The sequence below is a fragment of the Xiphophorus couchianus genome, chromosome 6, assembly GCF_001444195.1.
Source record: "Xiphophorus couchianus chromosome 6, X_couchianus-1.0, whole genome shotgun sequence".
NCBI lineage: Eukaryota > Metazoa > Chordata > Actinopteri > Cyprinodontiformes > Poeciliidae > Xiphophorus > Xiphophorus couchianus.
Window position 1 is genome coordinate 6647444 of NC_040233.1, and position 13599 is coordinate 6661042.

Here is a 13599-nt window from a genome sequence, read left to right on the forward strand (position 1 = left end):
TGTGCGCCTTGTGATGTTTGGTCAGCTGTTGAGTGTTGTTCAGCCTCCTCTCCTCCTCCTCCTCCTCCGACACGAATGGCAACGAAGTCGTCGAAAGCTTCGTTCGGGTCACGCAGAACACATATCCTAACCACGGCCGTGAAATCGCGTGGGAATCCCACGAGGAAAAAAAAAAGCAATAGACACAAACGCTTGTGCCAATACCCCGTTTCTCCTCGTCGGCGCTCCGTTTTGTAATTTTTGTGTCGCAGTCTCGGAACAGGAAGTGGGCAATGAAAGGCAACCTTTGCAGAAATGTGGCAGGAAAGTATTAGCTCATGCTTTGTTCCACGGAGACCGTCTATTGACCACAACAGGAACGAAAACCACAAAATGCCGCATTATTATTGTGGAAGGAGCCGCAAGTAGAGTGTTGCACTTCCTGTCTGCGCACTGACGTCACGCACAGGTGACTGAACACGGAGTAAATCAGGATCTGTTTATATACAGAGAAAGACGCAAGTATCCCTGTTGGCTAAACACGCTACATTCCTGTAGCTCAGTGTTGAGTTTTATGAAAGCTCAGTTTATAACACTGCAGTTAAATGTTATGGATGCAGTATTTACAGTGTTTATGACCGGAAAGAGGGCGACACACACTTGATAGAAAACACAACACTGTAACTACACCGTATCGTTAACTACATAAAAAAAGAAATATGAGCTGTTCAATGCTAGGGATTATTCCCAAATTTATTCCACAGGACTTTATCTGACCTGTCTGTCATGATGAGGTTTGTTCTTTATAACCTTGAGGTGTTCACACAAACAGCAGCATTTATGCTGAGATTTAATTAATATATATATAAACATGATACTCCTGAAAGTAACGCCACATCCTATGTAGGATTATCCGTTTGGTATTGGTGGAACTCATATCTGCAGCAGAATGTTCTGGTTTCATTTTTAGAAAGCTATTTAATATTTTTTTTCTCACCTCCTAGTCCATGTGTGTGTGCGCGTTTCACTTTGGGATAAAACTGACTGTCACAGCAGAGCTTTTTCCAAAACAACGTAGGTATTTCTTTTTAAAATTGCTAACAGGAATATGAATCAAATTTTGACTTTAATTTTAAATTCCCTGAACATTCAGTGGATTAAGACGTGATGCTCTCTCATCTCGCTTTGCACGCTCTGACGCTCGGAAGCAGCAAACGCTCACCCAAACATAAACAGGTTCTCTGAAGTGTTTTTCTCGTGAACTTCCTTTTACTGCAAGTGAAAAAGTTTCGAATCAGTTTTTACTCAGGAAAACTTCCTTCCTTCTGTAGTGAATTGCTGTTTTGCTCTTTATGGTGAGTCCGAGAACGCCTGGTGGAGTGCTGGTGTGACTTTGCAAGAAATGGTGTCAAACACATTTGTATAATTCTTATTTAAAAATTAAATTAAATAAAGTCACTCTGCATTCTCATCTTTTCCAGCTATATTCTTTGAATCTCAATCAAATTATGCACTTGTACCATTCAAAATTTCCAGTTCTCTGAAAAGACACTTGGTGAAATCTGGGCAGATTAGAACAAAACGGAGCAGGATATTTTCATTTGCCATCATCACGTTTTCTTGAGCCGGAAAAGGGTGGAGTGCTTGGGGGGGAGGGTGTCCTGCCCCAAGTGGAGGAGTTCAAGTATCTCGGGATCTTGTTCACGAATGGGGGAAGAAGGGAGTGGGAGATTGACAGGCGGATTGGTGAAGCGTCTGCAGTGAAGCGGGTGCTGTACCAGTCCGTCGTGGTGAAGAGAGAGCTGAGCCAAAAAGCGAAGCTCTCGATTTATCTACGTTCCCACCCTCATCTATGGTCATGAGCTTTGGGTCATGACCGAGAGAACGAGATCGCGGATACAAGCGGCCGAAATGGGTTTTCTCCATAGGGTGGCTGGGCTCTCCCTTAGAGATGGGGTGAGGACCTCAGTCATCCGCGAGGGACTCAGAGTAGAGCCGCTCACATCGAGAGGAGCCAGTTGAGGGGCATCTGGTCAGGATGCCTCCTGGACGCCTCCCTGGTGAGGTGTTCATGTCCCACCGGGAGGAGGCACCGGGGAAGACCCAGGACACGCTGGAGGGACTATGTCTATATGAGGGGCTATAAACAATGACTATGGCCTGGGAACGCCTCGGGACTCCCCCGGAGGAGCTGGAACAAGTGGCCGGGGAGAGGGAAGTCTGGGCCTCCCTTCTGAAGCTGCTACCCCTGCGACCCTACCCCGGATAAAGCGGATGGATGGATGGATGGATGGATGGATGGATCATCATGTTGTACAAAGAAGTGAAAGGTAGGTTGTTCAAAACTTCAGTCAGTAAAGAATCTCCTCTCACGGTTTGATTAAGTCTGGCATAATTCAGGTTTGCTGGTGAGCTTTGGATCGCTGTGCAGCTGCGTCACCCAAACACACTCGCAGTTTAAAAACCCAGAACGTTCTCTTCCAGGATCGTTTCATGGAGAGTTAGAGCAATGAGAGCAAATTGCAATTCTACCGTCATGTCTGGCTGTTGGTGTGACGTTCTCTTTCTCAAATGCTGTGTTAGTTTTACGCCTGATGCAATGGGGTGCACAACTTCCAAAACGTTAAGACCATTGTTTCTCCAGTCGAAAGAAGAACCAAATTTTTTGTGCATCATCAAGAGTTTTATGTGAGCTGTGTCTCTGTATTGTTTTTCCACTGGGTTTGGATGTTTCATAGACGCCATGTTTGCCTAAACATGTTTAATGATGAGCTGAACATAACTGAGTCAGGGGAGGCCTGCGGTGCTTTAGATGTTTTTTGTAGGGCTTGTTTTTGGTGACCTCCTGATTTATCGATGCGTCGTTGGAGTAATTTTGGTAGACCAGCCAATCCTAGGAAGAATCCTCTCTGCGTCCTGTTTTTTGTTTTGTTCTTCATTTGTGGATGACAGCCACTGGATTTCCCTGTGAGCCTTTTCAAACTGTCTTTCTTTCTCGCCTGTTCCTGAATTTTCTCAGATCGAGTCATGAAGTGATTTTGACACAGTTTATGGTTGATCAGTTGATTCATGATTAACATAGAGCTAGCTTGGCTTGGATAGCTTTTCTACTTTAAATAAATTAAATCACAATTAGAAATGTAGGGTTTTTTCATATTTACTTCACTTATTTTTGTTCAGTATTAACATTTCTTTGATTATCTGAAATATTTATGTGCGACAAACAACTGAAACGAGTGTAAAAATTCCCGTTGTATCGAAATGTAAGAAAAGGGGGGAGGGGAGGGAAACACCTAAGAAACTTGTTTATGTGTTGCTTACACAAGAAAGGTGAATCTCAGATCCCATCACACAAAGGGAACAAGCACTATTTCAAACAATTAAAGAATATTTTAAAGGCTCAAAGTTGCTGTCTTTGCTGAAGCATCGAGAGCAACGAAGGCGTTCCCACTGATGGCGATTCATACACAGCTCTTCAGAAAGGAACCATGGAAACAGCACAGACAAACAAAAACAGACAACCACTGGCATCACCGGTGTTTGCTGTGCTTCAGTGATATTTCAAAGCGGCTGTCTTCATAGCGTAATTAGGTCAGCTAATAAACAATGATGGTTTTCACTGGCATCTTTTTTATTTTCACCCCAGGTACACAGCGGTTTCCCCAGAATGCTGATAGCTGGCGAAGCGGGAGAACTGCATGATCTCTGCGGGGATCACATCATGGAAAGTATGAAGGAGAGCAGCAACACAAAAAGAGACTTTATTTTCTTCCTTCCAGAGAGAGAGAGAGAGAGAGAGAGAGAGAGAGAATGATTTTCCGTTTTCACATCACACTGAGTTATACGTTGTTCCCCCTAAAGCAATGACACCTCTTACAGTTGACCCATTGTGTCGAAACGTGTTCGAACCAAAGTGGCTTTGGACGAACGAACGCGTTCCAGACTGAACGGCATCGCAGTGTGGGTGTTCGGCACGCTGAAGACTTTTAGGTGAAGGTTTCTTCCATGTGACTCTATGAAACAGTCGTCTGCCAGGTTACTCAGTCGTAAAACGCTGAAGGGAGCTTAGAGGGGTTTCTCTTCCTGCGACATCAGAGACCAAACGAGGTCGGCGGAGAGAAGGGAAAAAATGTTACTGCTGCATTGATCCAAATGAACGCTAACAGCAGTGAAATACTTTGCAGTAAAAATAATTGGATTTTTTCCCTTACTGTACCGGGGCCAAAACAGATGCCTGCTGGGCTCACCTTAGAATCAGTTGTATCGGCTAAACACGAAATCCATTCAGAGCAACTCAACCAACTGTAAATAGAAAGTGAAGGTGCCCACATCCAGACAAAAAGGTTTCCTCTCTGTTCTTCTGAAGACGGAGATCAAGAGTGAAGCCAGACCCGTCAAAAAACCCAAATATCAAAATTCCGCTCTCGGCCCCAAATCGCGGCGCAAGTTTCAGAAGAAACGACATTTGCGTACGAATCAGAGAAAATGTAGATCTGTACACAACAAAAAGGACGTTTCCTGATTGTTTCCTTAAAAGCTGCCCAGTCTATGTAATGTGCTTCCATTTTGAAGCATTCACTGCAAAAACACTAAATTTTACCAAATAATTTTGGTCCAGTTTCAAGTGCAAATATCTTAGTGCACTTGAAATAAGACACAACTAACTCACAACTGAGTGTTCAGCAAGATATAGGAGCTTGCTTTAAGTAAATAATTCCTTAATATTGATGAAAAAGCGCTAGTTCAATTGGCAAATCGTTTCACTTACAACATGGGAAAATTGTCTTGCTATCAGTGAAATAATCTGTCAATGGAACTAGTAGATTTTATTAATCAATATTAAGGAATTACTGACTTAAAATAAGCTCTTGTATCTTGCTGAAAAGTTACCTATGAGTTAATTTTGTCTTATTTCAAGTGTACCGAGATGTTTGGGCTAGAAGTTAGAGCACAAAAACCTGGTGAGATTTTGTGTTTTTGCAGTGTTCTTTTGTTCCTGGTAGGATGACACCACATAATATTCCCTCAACAAGAATTGGATGCGCAAGTTTTAATTTGGTATAAAATTAAGTTTTGTGGTAGGTCAAAATTATAACTTCCAAATTATACCAATTAAGTTAAATGAAAGCTTGGTAAATCTTTCTTAGCAGGTTTTAACCCAAGGAAATGTTTGTTGTTGTCATGAGCAAACATTTGGCATAATTCTGACTGGACTTTTAGAAGCTCTACTTTGTTAAATGATCAGAGTAAATTCAAATGTATTAGTTATCAGGCACAGACTCAACTTTTAAGAATAGTTCACAGATTTGAGGTCATGGATTTTCAGAATTGTTTTAACTCGGGTAAAGCATCTTAGCTGTTGATTGGAGATTAAACCGAAGCTTTTGGACTAGCATGTCTTTTATCATTGTGTAGAAATAATTTAATCGTTTTCTTGCCCAGTCATAAAACATTTCTCCAGCAGTCATTAGGCTCACCCATGTGGGCAGCTGCAGATCAGGGCCGTTTGGATCATCACTCTACTCGGAGTCTGTGTGAACTGGCTTCACTGAGACGAATGATGCAAACTTTGACATGATTAGTTAATAAGGACAATGATGAATAGATAAAGAGAGGAAACTTTTACGTTCTTGGAAAGCTCTGAGCTCATGTATGCCAAGCATCTGTACAATACGCAAAAAGCCAAGCCCCAGCCAGGGATCTGCATACTCAAACGATTTCTGCTCTTTCTACCAAAGAAGAGATAAATAACATCCAGAGTTACAATAAAAACCCTTGATAGTTAAAGAAACGGTGCAAACAAGGCACTTTGTGTTCATCCATTTTTTCTTTCTTTTAAAAATCAACTTAAAATGTTTGGGTATTTGATCATTCAAACCATGAAAAAGAAAGTTAAAATAAATGATTAATAACACCAAATTGAAATGAAATTCAAGCAGCTGTGTCATCTAGTAGCATTCACTAACTTTTGAATGTCAAAACGTAAGAGAAATTTTTATTCTTGAGTTGGATTTAACTCTGCTGAACATTTAAAAGTTGCCAAAGTGGTAAAGGAAATCGACAGGGACATTTTCAGTTGCCGTCATTGTACATTTTTAAAACCACCAGACGTTTCGAACGCTGCATGCAAACGATTTCAAGGATTTGACTATGTCTAAACTTCTGGTAACACATTACTCTCTACCGTTGCAGGAATTGGCTGTCATGAGGTGCGGTGTGAGGCGGTGAGGCAGACGCTGAGGACCCAGGTAGGAAATGAATAAAAGATGATTTAATGATGAATTCAGAAAAAACAACAATCCAAAGTCCAGGCAGCACAGATAAAGAGCGGAAGGCCCAAAAAACTGGTAGCAACTGGAAACTCATTGGACGGCAGTAACCGATGTTAACCAGACAATATGACAAGGACCTGGCAAGGAACAATGAACACAGGTGGCATTAAGTACACAGAGGGTAATCAAGGAACGAGACACAGCTGGGAACAATCAATGGTAGACAGGACGACACGGAAACTCAACTGACACAGAAACCTAAATAAACACGCAGAAAAAACCAAATCCTTACAATGGCAGAAGCTATGCATATTAAATTAACATTTAGTCGCCTTCACCTCTGTATGGATATGCAATGCTGTAAAGAACAATACATTTAATCCAATGAATAATTTTGTGAAGCATACAATACTCTTAAGATTATTCTTATATCAATCATCTCCATCACTCCAATCTTTTTTTTTTTTTTTGCCTCCCCATAGATAAACTGAAGTCTTTCATAATGAAAGCATGATATTTGGAACACGGACGGAGAGAATCACAGAGAAACCATTTCAAACGCTAAAATCTAAACTCGTCTTTTGATGACGCGGCATCCGTTGTTTGAGGCTCCAGTGATTTACTTAAGGGAACAGTGGTCATTATTATTATTATGATGAACCTTCTCTGTGGTTTCAAATGACTTTTCTGGATCAATCTCATGATTTGCAAGTCACAAGGTAGCCTCTAACAATTACGCCCATGGCAACGCACACTGTCATGAGTTTCTTTAAGCAGGTTGTCAAGCTCAGGCAATGAAACAAACCTTTTCCTGCCTGCACATGTGAATAAATCTCAAGTACTTAAGTGGAATTGTCTTTTTTTCTGAAAAGGTTCAGTTGCTTTCTACGTAAGCCTGTCACAACAAAAAATTTTACCGGACAATAAATTGCCCCGAAAGTTATTGCGATAGACGAGGATGTTGTTGTTTCGAGATCAAGCGATACAACTGTAATGGCAAAAACATTTTCTCAAAGATGAATAAACTTTCAATTGTAATGAGCATCTAACACCGGAAGTGGACGACATTTTAAATATCCCAAATAAATAAAGAAAACAATAAATAAAATGAATAATGAAGTCTTTGTCAACAACATTATCCTTCAAAAAAGGGTCTAGTTGAGACCAAAACACCAGACTGAAGAATTTTAGCCTCCGGTATTTGATAGAAAGAGACAAGAGAAAAACGATAAATCATGCAGATGAAAATGACTGAGCTCATTTTAATTTACCAGTTGATTAATTGATTTATTGTTTATTGTGACAGGCCCGTTTCTACATAAGGAGTCTGGATTGCTATGTCCTGGATGACCGAGAATCTAGGCTGGATATTCATCTGAATCAGTACGGAGCTATTACCAACATCTAGAAAACTTTCTTCATTCAGCAATTAAAAGGCAATGTTGGCCATGAGTAAATCAACAGATGTTTCTTAGTTGTTGGTGGGAAAAACCAAACCGTTTGCCATAAAAGTTCTTTAAAGCGAGGATTACGTGAAAATCCACCAGTTGTGTTTAAAGCACTGAATGTGTTTGGACAGTCGTCAGAAACAGAGTTATGGCAAACATAAGTTCAATCTTCAATACGCGTCTTCTGCATATTGATCAGTTATGCAACATCTCTTTGGTTCTGCAAATCCAACATGGAGCACCTGACCCCCTTGTATGATGTGAATGACAAGTGTAATCTGTAGTGTTTCCTAATGGTGTGTTCATTGATCTTACAGGCTTATAAAGTAAAAATTTACATTATAAAGTTATCAAACTTTACCAACTCTGCCAGCAATTGTGACTGCAAGCTGCAAGAAAGCCAATGAGAATTGTTTACTGCTGTGCTCAACAACCACGCTAGCTACTATTTTGCTGATCTTTCAAATACAAACATTATATTACGATGAATTGTTTTTGTCACTTCACGGCTCGGTTTGAAGTGACACAAACAGCAGCGCAGTAAAAAAAGGGGGCAACTCCGAACGCCGTTAGCAATACGAGCCAAACACTTCACCTCCCACCCTGGTGTAGTGTTTGCCTTGTCTGCCACTTCCAGCTACCCCACAGGAGACACACACACACACACGCCCCACACACACATGCACACAAATAAGACAAAGGGGATTAGGAAAGCAGGCCCACGGCCAAACAAACAAACTATCACTCTCCCGCGGATCTGTAGAAGAGGAGCAACACGGTAGGGGGGTGGAGGAGCGGTAGGGGGTCACTGAATGATAACTCAACACACAGGGGTGAGTTATATCACTGATATCATTAAGGAAGTGTGAGAAGATTGTTACTCAAGTTCAAGAATCCTGGTACCTTACCCCTGTCAATTTAACAAACAGAAAAAAACCCTGCTTTTTAACAATCAGTAGATTTTCTGCTGATTTCAGTGGGATTCTTGCTTAGACAGCCTTTGAAAGACACACTTTACGGAGATTAAAAATAACTTTTTACCAACAAGTCATAGTAAAATGTGTTAGTTAGCAACGAGAATAGAGCTAACAAGCTAATAAAAATTTCCATGGATTCTTGGAAAAGAAATTTAAGCCAAATTTTAATCCGTCGCTGTACAACGTTTTGTTATACAAGCTTTTTATTTGTTTGTTTTTTCTATTCATTCAATTACAATTTAAAATGAACGTGTCACAATTCAACACAAACAAAAGTTTTGAATGAAAAGGAGTAGTTTGAATAAAAAAAATCTTAGATTTTCTACTTCTTCTCCAAACGTCAACCACCACAATCAACCAAGGATCAATCAGCTTAAATAATCTGTGAACCCTGCTTCTCGTCACACATTTGTTAAAGCTGATATGCCTTCAAAATGGAGAGAGTACTTCCTACATTTTCTGATGTACATCAAAGATCATCAGCATAACGAGTACCATTTCACGCACCCACTAACTTTCACTTATGGAACTTGTTGATGTAGAGAGATGATGTAAAGAAAGATGAAGTGGCAGGAAACTCACCGTCCATGAGCTGCTGGGCTGCAACCATCCTGCACAGCAGGGCGAGAAGAAGGGCAGGAGGCCACCTGTGGTGATGCAGCAGACACACACCATGAGGGTTGGGGTTAGACTTTAAGGTAAATTCAAAACACCAAAACCAAACGAAAAGTCTGCATTCTTGATTTGAAGTAGCTTTTCGTGGGCTGCGATTGAAACCGACGCATACAAATCAAAATACGCCAATAATCCCAAGTGGGTTCTGAAGTGTAGTTGCCATACAAAAACTTTCTTAAAGTCGTTAAACCGAAGAACTTCACACGCCTTACAATAAAACAAAGGACGTCTTCTTACCCTTGACACATTTTGCAGAGTAAAACACGAAAATGCTGCTTTGGCAGGCAATTCCAGCTACATGTGTGTGATGAAAGTGCGGCAGACTCTGTGCTCCCTCTGTTCTCCCTCACCGTTCAGACCTGAAGTCACACTGCGACTCTCTCCCTCTCTCTCCTCCTCTCTTTCTCTCTCTCTGCACAAAGACTCTCTCAGTTTGGAGCCGAGTGACTCCCAGGATCCATGGACTAGGGAAATCTGACTCTTAAAAAAAAAATCCCCCCTCCCCTCCGTATTTCTTCAGCACGCTCAGTAGACCCTTTCTCCTAACCTTCTGCTTTAGATAATTTTATGGCCGTTTGAGATTATGTCATGTAAACCTTTGGTCATTAAAACTTATTGCTGTAACTTTCTTTGTTATCTTTACTTGTTTAAACATCCATTGACTTAGGTAAGGAACAGTTTGGTGAATCCTAAAGTTAAGAAAAATTAAAGTGTTAAAGTAAACTAGGGTCGACCTTACTGTTTGCTAGCTCTGATGCACAGATTTTCTCTTGGTAACCTAATCCCCAACTTCATTATGTATTCAACCACCATGTAGTTATTGATCATCCATGACCACAGGGAAAACAATGACTTTCCCAACTTTGTTGTAAAAGGGCTCATTCTATCTTTACTTTGGCGAAACAGCTGGACCAAGACAAACTCAGTAATTTGTGCAAACAGTATTTTATAGTTATCTAAAGAGGATGGTTTTGGGTTTTTGAAGTAAAGATCTAGTAAAAAGGTAAAAAGTAAATTATCTAATGTGCAGCAGAGATCGGTCTTTGCATTGTTTTTTTATGTTAAGGTGGATTAGTTGGTTCCCGGAGGCTAAAGCTATCTGCTAATCTGTCGGGTACCAAGACCAAAATGGTCTGCTGCCATTTTGAAACAACTTCCCACTCTGATTTATGGGAACACTATTGTATTAACATTTGAAGCATTCTTTCATTTGCATTGCATGTTTATTTACACCAGGGGCGCCCAAAGTTGGTCCTCGAGGGCCGGCATCCTGCACGTTTCAGTTCTCTCCCTGTTAGTACCAACAACCTTTTCAGCAGGTCAACGTTCTTCTAAGGCCTTCTAACGAGCCGTCATTAAACCAGGGAGAGAACTAAAACATGCAGGATGCCGGCCCTCAAGGACCGACTTTGGGCATCTCTGATTTACACAGAAGACCCAAACTTTCAAGTGAGATGAAGGCTGGAGCCAGTGCGCCAGCAATTGTCTTCCTGTGTGAAACACGTGCCGATAACGGAACATGTTAAATATATACTGTATATACATAAAACAATATTGCAGCGGTTTGGGTAAAAGGGATTTTTTTTATTTTTGCAGCGTCATACTTTGCTTTGAGTGAAAATGTTTTATATGTTCATCTTTCTATACGAGTTTCCCACAGACTCATCATTTATTGCAGATTACGGATTGCCCACATTCCTCAACTTTAACAGTCGATGGCTGTAGCTGTTCAATGCAAATGTAACAGAGAGGTTCATAAAAAATGTGTTCAAATACACTGCTGTAATATTTTTGAACTTGGAGATGAAGTCTACTTTGTTTTCAGACTAGTCATGAGCCCCAGCCTCCAGGACCAACGAATCTGGATCTACACTAAATGAAGAGACTTTAAATAGAATCTCACTTAAAAAAAAACTCGACCCATTTTCCTTGTTCCCAAGGAATCATGTAACAATTCCCCATTTAAAAACATGCAAACTGGAAAACGTGAAGCTTGTGCAGTCAAAGTAACTATTTGTTAATTTTGCTGTAACGTTTTACAAAAGATAAATTGAAAATTAACATTATTGTCAGTTTATTTTTTATGGTGCCTGGTATCTGGTGGTTCTCTTGACCGGAGACCCTTAACAAACTCTGCTGTGTTGTCCGTAATTTACAAAAAAAAAGTGCTATTTTTTTTTTGGATCAGTGGTTTTGTATTTGTATTCCACCAACTCTTCTTGACTTTTTCAGATTGGAATCACTACACATGTAACCAAAACATAAGTTTAGGCTGGATTACGGTACGTCTCATATGTACTTCACTGCACAGGATATCCAACGGGGTCTAAGCTTAAGATGTTTAAACGTTCCCAATCATTTCCTAATCAGCTCTATCTGTTTCATACTGTACTGACAGGTTACTTGTTTGCATGTATGATTTTCTTTTTAGCTGAGAATTGAGTCAATGGAGGGTTTGAATCTGTCAACTGTGGAGTTGACCAGTAGGAAAGCTTAGTTGGGTTTCATTGTCCAGAATAAGTATTTTTAATCCCCATACAAAAGGTCGCAGAGTAGGAAGTTTGAATAGGTGAGTGTAGCACCTGCATAAATTATATCCTAACTCTTTCACAAAGAACAAGGTATTCAGAGGTTCACAAGGTCAGCGGGGAATCTGAGAAATAATCCATCTCGGTTCACGCCTCGCTATTAGAACGATGCTGGAATGATAATGGCTCAGAAAAAGAAAGGATCCCACCGCCCTCCTTTCTCCCTGCAGCTCTTTCTGAGGTGAAAGCTTTATTTTGCCGATCCTCCTCTGTTTTCCCTCTTCAGCTCCATTTAGCTCAGAGGCGGGGGGACAAACCAAGAATTACTTGAAGGTTTACTCAGAGGTCAGTGGAGACTGTGGGAGAAAGAAAAGAAGCCGTGGTGGACATGAGACATCGTCCTGCCCTTTACCGAATACTGTGCCGTCATCGTTTGTAACTTTTCTCCTTAGCTTGGAGAAAAAGCTAAATGTAGCACATGTTCCAAATTTATTTTGGAATTTTTTCCGTGTTGATCGTTTCTGCAAAACCCATCATCTTGTGAAGTTTACCATCACTGTGAGCGCTGGTAAGATTCCCGGTTTTATAGTTGTATTTACCGAACGAGTTGCTGTTCACCTTCTTGACAATTTCCACACACACAAAAACAAAAAAAATCCCCACTAGTCTGGGTTAATGTTGGGAAATTGTGACCCAGTTTGCAGGAGTCTCTGTTTGTTTTTTACACTTACTGACAAACAACAGAGCAGTATGTTTATATATTTAAAATATAATCTATCTCACTTATTAATTTGATTTTCCACAACAATCCAATTCATCAAAAATCCATCGGAGCTGTAATTATTCTTTACTTAAGCGAAACCTACTTGCATACTTTAGAATTCATTTGGTAAAGAAACGTCAACATAAACAATTTCATGTGGACTCCATAAAGAAAAGTCCTAAATTTTCTGTATGGAAAATTTGGGAGTTCAATACTCTCAAATTGAACATTGAGAGTATTGTTAGCTGATCAAGATTAGTGTCCATATCTCTCATACATGCATACATACATAATTTGAATTTCTTATTACCCGTTTTAAATCTGAGGAAAAGATTGGAGAAAGGAAGAAAATATTTGAGGCCTGGCAGATTCTGATACCAGAACACAATCACTCGTATTCTGAGACAAACAAACGTTGGTGTTTTTACTCTCTTTGGATTTAAGAATCAAATTGGTAATTGTCCAAAGAAGGCAGGCAAAATCAACAAAGGAGACTGATAAAGAATCTCACAAGATAGACGTTTATCTTCACAGTAACTTGCCAAAGTATTCATACCCATTTTATGCTGCATTCAATTTTGCATGTTGCATTAAGAAATGAGCAGTGTATTTTATATAGTGCTCATTATAGTCATGAAATAAAACAAAGTATATGTTTTATGCTGTACAAGGAAAAATGGTTTTATATAATTTTAATAAAATTGCCACTACACTTTTATACTTCTGTTTTTGTGGTTGAAGTTACAAAACAAAAGCAACAAGCAGGAATGTTTGGGTTCATAAAACCTTTTCCATTCACCAGCCAGTGTTCAGAGAAGCCATCATTTTACCGTTTTTGTTTTTCATCAGACATAAACTCCGCTTTATTTCATGCCTGTTGTGCCTTTTTTGGTTTTATAGGCCAACATTTTCAATGGCACAAGAACAAAGTGCCAAACTTCGGTTTCTCTCGTAAAC

At 40.0% G+C, this 13599-nt stretch overlaps 1 protein-coding gene across 1 annotated transcript in view; it reads right to left on the reverse strand.

Annotated features, from left to right (window-relative positions):
* The window catches only part of col15a1b (collagen, type XV, alpha 1b), a 90931-nt gene extending 80302 nt beyond the window's left edge, over positions 1 to 10629 (reverse strand). Inside the window, exons 1-2 of the mRNA XM_028019468.1 lie at positions 9589 to 10629; positions 9259 to 9323 (exon numbers count right to left, since the gene is read on the reverse strand). Of these exons, the coding sequence (XP_027875269.1) occupies positions 9259 to 9323; positions 9589 to 9599 (76 nt within the window). The 5' untranslated portion in view covers positions 9600 to 10629. The remainder of the gene's footprint in view (positions 1 to 9258; positions 9324 to 9588) is intronic.
* Between the last annotated feature and the right edge of the window lie 2970 nt (positions 10630 to 13599).